This window comes from Delphinapterus leucas, chromosome 15, assembly GCF_059928025.1.
Source record: "Delphinapterus leucas isolate spDelLeu-1000000601 "Yukka" chromosome 15, BTC_Dleu_Yukka2, whole genome shotgun sequence".
Taxonomy (NCBI): domain Eukaryota; kingdom Metazoa; phylum Chordata; class Mammalia; order Artiodactyla; family Monodontidae; genus Delphinapterus; species Delphinapterus leucas.
The window spans coordinates 15,534,321-15,542,464 of record NC_143143.1 but is presented as its reverse complement, the minus strand read 5'-3'; the positions used below and the strand labels follow the sequence as shown (position 1 = coordinate 15,542,464).

The 8,144-nt window shown below is 55.6% G+C and overlaps 1 protein-coding gene across 2 annotated transcripts; it reads left to right on the top strand.

The window, feature by feature from the left end:
• The first annotated feature begins 2,797 nt into the window (after positions 1–2,797).
• On the top strand, positions 2,798–7,440 carry BCKDK (branched chain keto acid dehydrogenase kinase). 2 transcript variants are annotated; one of them, XM_022588224.3, is made up of 12 exons: positions 2,798–2,923; positions 3,512–3,878; positions 4,004–4,072; positions 4,167–4,277; positions 4,575–4,622; positions 4,703–4,822; positions 5,314–5,412; positions 5,515–5,588; positions 5,925–6,053; positions 6,143–6,232; positions 6,715–6,873; positions 6,969–7,440. In XM_022588224.3, exons 2-12 carry the CDS (start codon positions 3,684–3,686, stop codon positions 7,111–7,113), a joined length of 1,239 nt encoding a protein of 412 aa, XP_022443932.1. In that variant the 5' UTR covers positions 2,798–2,923; positions 3,512–3,683; the 3' UTR covers positions 7,114–7,440. The 2 variants fall into 2 exon arrangements, with proteins under 2 accessions (XP_022443932.1, XP_089751995.1); XM_089895869.1 differs by lacking the exon at positions 4,004–4,072.
• The last annotated feature ends 704 nt before the right edge of the window (positions 7,441–8,144 follow it).

Genomic DNA, 8,144 nt, shown 5'->3' with positions numbered 1-8,144 from the left:
GGGTGTTCCAGGCAGAGGGCACAGCTAGTGAGAGGTGGAACGTGCCTGGTATGTTGAGGGAAAAACAGGTGGGCCAGTGTGGCTGTTGCCATGAGTATGGGGGGTGAGGATGGAACGGAAAGAGGGGACGGAGGAGTCGTTCAATCTTTCTGGGTCTCTGTTGCCCCATCTGTAAAATGAGGATAATCACATTACCTCAGAGGTTCGTTACGAAGATGAAACGAACACATGTGCATCTCTTAGAAGAGCGCCTGACCAACGGGAAGGTGGACTCTTGGGGCGCAAGTCCAACCTCCACCGCCGGGAGGTAGCAGCGAGTCCCGGCCGGGCTGGCCCAGCGCGCAGGGTCAAATGCACTGCCGGCCACGCCACGGCCACGTGAGCGCCGGGATCCGGCACGCTTCAAGCCATCTTTTGCTTCTCTGCGCACTTCGGCCTTCCCAGCGGGAGCACCCTCCCCTCTCCCTTTTAACGCTGGCTCAAGCCCTGCCTGCCTCCAGCCGCCTCCAGAGCTGAGCGTCCTCCCAGCTTCACTCCAGGGTATTGCCGGGATGCGGGAAAAGAAAGGGTGGGAATGGTGTGGGGATGAGGGGCGAAGAGAAAATCCAGAGACTCAGGGAGCCCCTTCCTCATGATCTGTGCAGACTTTCCCCCAGTCCCTCAGGCAGGCCAGCCGGTGGTGAAGGGCCCACCTCTGCTGAAGTTTAAAGACAGCTCCAGGGAATTCCTTGGTGGTCCAGTGGTTAGGACTCCATGCTTTCACTGCCGAGGGCCGGGGTTCAGTCCCTGGTCTGGGAACTAAGATCCCTCAAGCCGCATGGCTCAGCCAAAAAAGAAAAAAAATGTTCAAAAACAAAACAAAACAGCCCCCCCCAAAAAAACTCCAAAATATCGCCTGCTTCACTTACCCCTTTGCTTTAAAAATTTAAACTATTTAGAAAATACATGACCATGGTGAAGAAAAATCTTGTCAGTATAAGTACACACAAACACACACTGAAAAGTCTCTCTCCCATCATCGCCTGCTTGGAAAAACTGTCTTTTCACTGGTCTCTCTTCGTTTGGTCTCACTGGTCCCAATCACTACCGCCAGAGCATTCTGTCTAAGGAGCAGATCTATCTAGTTAAAACCCTTCAGTGGCTTCTTTTTTTTTTAATTAATTAATTAATTGATTTTATTTTTGGCTGTGTTGAGTCTTCGTTGCTGTGCCAGGCTTTCTCTAGTTGCGGCGAGCGGGGGTTACTCTTCGTTGTGGTGCGCGGGCTTCTCATTGTGGTGGCTTCTCTTGTTGCGGAGCACAGGCTGTAGATCGCGGGCTTCAGTAGTTGTGGCACTCGGGCTCAGTAGTTGTGGCTCGCAGGCTCTAGAGCTCAGGCTCAGTAGTTGTGGTGCACGGGCTTAGTTGCTCCACGGCACGAGGGATCTTCCCGGACCAGGGCTGGAACCTGTGTCCCCTGCATTGGCAGGTGGATTCTCAACCACCGCGCCACCAGGGAAGCCCTCTTCAGTGGCTTCTTACTACTTCAGGACAAATGCACACTCATCCTTCAAAATCTGGCTCTGGTCACTCATTCAGCTCCTCTCCTCCCAGACTCCACATGCTCCAGGCTCTTCCCTGTCCTGACATGTCCTTCCCACTCCAGCTCCTAGGCCTGCCCAGTCCTACTCACACTGCACCTATACCAATTTCCCAGACCTTCCTGTGTGGCTCTTAGCACAACTGATGACACGGAAATTGTCTGCCTTCCTCTTCAGGGCAGGGAAGGGTCTATTTATTTAATTCAACACCAATCCTCTCCTTGCACAGAAAAGTCACCTAAACTGTTTGTTGCTGGCATTAATTAGTAGTAATGATAATGTAACAGGGAAGAGCCATATCTGACTACATGTTCCATCTGTTTCTTTTACTTTAACCTTTGCTTTCTGCTGCTTTTGTTCACTAAAAGGATACTGTCTACACACAATGGCCTGCCTCGGGGAACCCTGCCCTTCTGCCTGAATGTTAAACCAAAGTGCCTTTGTTCAGGGAAACATCTGGACCCTGTCTGCCTTTGGGTGGCTATAAGAAAGAAGAAATTAACACATCCCCTCCCCGAGGCTGGCCATTCCAGGTGATATTTGCAAAACTTATGGCCTTTTTACTTTACTTCCTCATCTCCTCCCCCTCTCTGTGCTATAAAAGAAACTGGCATCCAAACCCCAATAAGTTGGTTATTTTGAGACTTTAGTCTGCCATATTCTCGGTCTGCTGAATTGCTTGCCCAACACCTCGTCTCCTATGGCCTGTCGTGCAGCAATAATATTAATAGTAATAATACCTAGTAGAGTGTTAATTCCACGCCTGGCACTATACTGGGCACTTTACATATATAAATTCATGTGACCATACAACCCCAAAGTTGGTACAACCTCATTTTACCAATACGGGAATTGAAGTATTGAGTAGTTTAAGTAACTTGCCCCAGATGGTAAGTGGCTGAGCTGGGGGTTGAACCAGGCAGTCTGGTTTCCCACAAATGAGTCAAGAGCTAGAAGGGAGAAGGACGGGACCTCAGGGGAGGAATCCAGGTAGGGTTTGGTCTGTGCACTTTGCATCTAAGGGTCTTCTCGCCCTCTCGCATTTCTTTCCCAGAGATCCTATTTTATAGAGCAGAAGACAGAGGCCCAGAGAGACCAGATAACTCCGGGAGCCCTGTGGAGAGAGCTGTGCTATTTATTTGGGGACCTGGGAGCAGAGACACAGCCACGATGGGCTGGCTCGAGTTGCGAGTCCTCCGCTCCAAACTACAACTCCCAGGAGGCACCGGGCGCCCATAGCCCACGTGACGTCACGGCGGCAGAGGGCGCGAGCGGCTCGGCCAGCCCGGCCGGTGGACTATTGGGCCGTTCCTCTCGGACCCCGGCCCTGGCTCTGGCCCCGAGGTAAGTGGAGCTACCCGCTCAGACCGTGCCGCGAAGGCTTCGTAGCGCGCGCCCGCCGCCTCCGCCCTTGCTCTGGATTGCTGGAGCGCGCGTGGACTGGGGTTGGGGGGCTGGGGGACTGGCATCTACCATATGGGGAAGATCCGGGCCGAACCAAGTGACCCTGCGGAGGGAGGGAACCAGACAGGGACTCCCGAGCCGCTACTTCAACGCAGCCGACCCTGGGGTGCACAACACTGTGTGCCGCAGGTACGCAGGCCAGACACCGGCCGGGGTCCGAAGGCGCCGGATTAGGGGTCAGCCCCGCCCCCTGAACGAGGGTGCCCGGGATCAGAGGGAGCGGGGGTTGAGGTTTTCGGGCTGGATGGGTCTAAGGATCCTCTTCCCTCCAGACTACCAGACAGAACATCAGATTGAAGAATAGTAGCCCCGGAAAGCAAGGTTATCCAGGGTCGGCCTGTGTGTGCTTGGGGAAGTGGTTGAAGGGGTGGGCAGAGATTGTCCAAATCTGACTAACCAGTGCTCACGTGGAAAGATAGTGCGCCTGGATTCAGAGCCTTACAACTCCCCCTTCTTCCGCCTTTATAGATGGGAGCTGCTCCTGGAGGCTGAGCTTGTCAGCATCCTCGACCGGCTCTCGCCCCTGAAGTCAGAGAAGTGCCCCTGCCCACCCACACCCTTCTTGCCCCATTTTGGGGTCGCCTCCATCTATCCGGTCCTCAGCCCTAGTGGCCGCCCAGTTCGACAAAAGAGCAAAACGATGATACTGGCTTCCGTGCTGGGGAGCGGACCCCGGGGCGGGCCAGCACTCTGGCCTCTCTTGGGGCCCTCACTGTCTCTCCGGGCCCGCTCCACATCAGCCACCGATACCCACCACGTGGAGATGGCACGGGAGCGCTCCAAGACAGTCACCTCCTTTTACAACCAGTCGGCCATCGATGTGGCAGCGGAGAAGGTGTGCAGCTAGGGCGGTGAGGCCTGGGTCCAGAGCTGGAGTGGGTGTCCAGGGAAGGGGTGGAGCTAATATGATGGGGGCAGGGTGTCAGAGATTCAGTGCTCAAGGGCCCTCTGCCCCTCCAGCCCTCAGTCCGTCTCACTCCGACCATGATGCTCTATTCAGGCCGCTCTCAGGATGGCAGTCACCTTCTGGTAAGATTCCTGCCCCTGTTTTTCTCTTGGTCCCTGGAGCTCTGACCCAGCCACTCAGGCCCTGGCCTTAACTTCCTTCCTCTTTTTCTTCTAGAAAAGTGCCCGGTACTTGCAGCAGGAGTTGCCAGTGAGGATCGCTCATCGTATCAAGGGCTTCCGCAGCCTTCCTTTCATCATTGGCTGCAACCCCACCATACTGCACGTGGTAAGGTGGCCTCAAGGCGGCGTCGGTTTCCCTAGTAGAGAGGACCTTAGATCAGTGTGCCCACCGCCCATGGGGGAAATGGAGAGACGGAATCAGAGTGGTAGAGGCTTACCTGCCAAAAGGTTTCAGGGCCACAGAGGACTCGGACCCAAGCCTTCATGGAGGCTTGAAAGGCCATGATGGGGTTTGAACCAAATGAATTGGGGTGGATGGCGATCCCCATAGGTGGGCATGGGTGGCTATTCTCTACCTGGTGCCCACAGCATCCCTGTGAATTCCCACACCTCTTCCTTGCAGCACGAGTTGTACATCCGTGCCTTCCAGAAGCTGACAGACTTCCCTCCGGTGAGGGCTGGGCCAGGGCAGGGTGAGGGGCTGAGAAGTCAGGGCTGGACCATCCAAGCTCATGACTCTGTGGCCTGCAGATCAAGGACCAGACGGATGATGCCCAATACTGCCAGCTGGTGCGACAGCTGTTGGACGACCACAAGGATGTGGTGACCCTCTTAGCTGAGGGCCTGCGTGAGAGCCGGAAGCACATAGAGGTCAGGGGCAGCGCAGTGGGGGCTCAGGCCTGTTGGGAGGGCCTGGGAAGGGCACAGGGTCTTTTTTTTTTTTTTTAACAGTTTTTGTTTTTATTTTTTGTTTATTTATTTTTGGCTGCGTTGGGTCTTTGTTGCTGCACGCGGGCTTTCTTTAGTTGCGGCGAGCTGGGGCTACTCTTTGTTGTGGTGCACGGGCTTCTCATTGCGGTGGCTTCTCTTGTTGCAGAGCACGGGCTCTAGGTGAGCGGGCTTCAGTAGTTGTGGTGCGCAGGCTCAGTAGTTGTGGTGCATGGGCTCAGTAGTTGTGGCTCGCGGGCTCTAGAGTGCAGGTTCGGTAGCTGTGGCGCACAGGCTTTGTTGCTCCACGGCATGTGGGATCTTCCCAGACCAGGGATCGAACCCGTGTCCCCTGCGTTAGCAGAAAGATTCTTAACCACTGCGCCACCAGGGAAGTCCCAGGCACAGGGTTTCTGAGCCCCTACTCTTTACAGGATGAGAAGCTCGTCCGCTACTTCTTAGACAAGACGTTGACTTCAAGGCTTGGGATCCGCATGTTGGCTACACATCATCTGGCGCTACATGAGGACAAGGTGGGGCACGGGGACCTGAGACCTACCTGGGAATGTCAAGCTTTTGGTGGCCACGGTGTGGGTGCAGGTGATCCCTGGCCCTGACCTTCTCTCTCCTGCCAGCCCGACTTTGTTGGCATCATCTGCACTCGCCTCTCGCCGAAGAAGATGATCGAAAAGTGGGTGGACTTTGCCAGGTGAGGCTAGAACGGCTAAGGGGGTGACGCTTCGGGCAGGGAAGGTTTGGGTCTGATCCGTTGCCCAGGGCATGGTCCAGGGCAGGGTTTTTCAACTGTGACACTGTTAACGTTTTGGGCCAGATCATTCTTTTCTGTGAGGGGCTGGCCTGTGCTTATTAGGATGTTCAGAAGAGTCCCCGGCTTCTACTCACTTGATGCCAGTAATACTCTCCAGCTGTGACAGCCAAAAATGTCGCTAGAGATTGAGATTGTGAAATTTCCCTGGGAGGGTGGGGACAGAATCACCTCCAGTTGATAACCACTGGAGGTCTGAACCCTTGCTCCTTTCCGCAGACGCCTGTGTGAACACAAGTATGGCAATGCCCCCCGAGTCCGCATCAATGGACATGTGGCTGCCCGTTTTCCCTTCATCCCGATGCCGCTGGACTACATCCTGCCCGAGCTGCTCAAGAATGCCATGAGGTGGGCTGCTGGATATATTGGAAGGGGGCAGACAGGAACTGGGGTGAGGCTGGGGCACCACCACCTACTGATCTTTGCCCCCTGCACAGAGCCACAATGGAGAGTCACCTAGACACTCCCTACAATGTCCCAGATGTGGTCATCACCATCGCCAACAATGATATCGATCTCGTCATCAGGTTTGCCCTGGGTGGGAGTTGGGGTGGGATGCATGGGGGTTCCGGGCACTGTTTCTGATTTGCTGGATGCTCTCAAGCCAGTACCTGCCCCAGTCTGAGATTCAGTTTCTGGTTGGACAGGATATTCTCCAGTCCTGAGATTGCCATGAGCTGGACATGAGTGGATCTGGGGCCAGCTGTGGGCCCCAGGGCCCTGTCCTTGTCAGCAGCTGAGGGGCCCAGAGTGGGAAAAGAGTCAGAAATAAACAGTCTGCGGTGCTGGGCTGAGAATAAACGTCAAGTCCTATGAGGAAGTATAAGCAGTTAGTGGCAGAGGTAAGGGTGGAGAAACATAGCTTAAAAAAAAAAGGCCCAAGAGTCTAGGTGACCACATTCCATGTCTGCATGGAAGCGACAGGAAACCCGACTTAGCACTGTCTACTTGGGGAGGTAGTGAGCCCCACCAAAGCTGAGCCAAACCCCTGTCGTCGTCATCCTGCCAGGATTTCAGACCGGGGCGGGGGAATCGCTCACAAAGACCTGGATCGGGTTATGGACTACCACTTCACTACAGCTGAGGCCAGCACCCAGGACCCCCGGATCAGCCCCCTCTTCGGCCACCTGGACCTGCACAGTGGCGGCCAGTCGGGACCCATGCACGGGTGAGGCCCCACCTGGCCAGAATGGAGGGGCGGGGGGGCGGGGCAGGAGACTCAAGCCTCTGAAGCCCGTGTTCTGTCCCCTTGCCCACCCCCAGCTTTGGCTTCGGGCTGCCCACATCGCGGGCCTACGCGGAGTACCTCGGTGGTTCCCTTCGGCTGCAGTCCCTACAGGGCATTGGCACGGACGTCTACCTGCGGCTCCGTCACATCGACGGCCGGGAGGAAAGCTTCCGCATCTGACCCTGCAGCCCTTGGCCTGCTTGCCTGCCCAGGCTAGGCCACACACCCTGGCAGGACCTTCCGGGCCCAGCAGGGTGCCACCCTGCTCTACACACTGCTGCATCTCGGGTCTTAGGGCCCCAAGCAGATGGACTTACGTGGAGCCAGGCACCTCCCCTCCTCCTCGATGGGGTCCACTGCTTCCCTGCCTCCAGGCCTTAGAGGGGATGAAGTGGGGACCCTTGGGGTCTCCAGCACCAGCTCCGTCATTCTTGTTCCTGGGGAACCCCCACTCTGACCTGCTGTTTGTTATTAAAGTTCACATTTTGAATGCCCTCTTGGGCCCCATGTGTGGGCAGGGCAGGTGAGCCTTTGTTTCTGCCCCCATTCAGGTCCCCTGGGCCCTCGGGTTTAACTAGTTCATGTTCCAGTCTCTGTCCTCACAGCCTGGCAGACCAGGAATGGAATTGGCCCCGAGTCGCTTGCATGTTACATTTGGCGGGAGTGGGGATGACTTGGGCAGTTTGTGCAAAGACCTTTCATTTATTTCATTTACCAAATGTTTCTGGCTCCCAGACAATATTGAAGGCCCGGGTTGGCCCAGCTTTAGGCCTCAGTTCTGACTCTTCCCTTCCCAGCAGTCATAGGTTGCGGAGGTGTAGGTCACCAGACTAGGCAACTTTCCAAGCCACCTGATTCCTGAACCTGAGTAAGGTTAAAAATACTGTCTGCCAGCTGTGCTTGCTGTTGCCAAGGAAAGGAACACACCAGATTGTGCTCTGACAGGCCCCAGAGGACAGTAGGGTCCTGGTAGGGAGGGCAAAAGGAAAGGACTCCAAGGAGCAGGTGGTGAGGTGACCGCCTGCCTATCTTGCCAGGGAAGGAGAAGGCCTGAAGGCCTGCTTGGTGGAACTGGTGATGGAGGTGGGGCACTGAGGGGAGACAGGAATTGTTTCTGGTGGTGGGAAACCACAGTGACTTGCCAGGCTGAAAATCCTGCTGGCTGCAGGGCAGAGGGGGTGAGACTGGAGAGGTAGGTGGCAGTCAGGGTG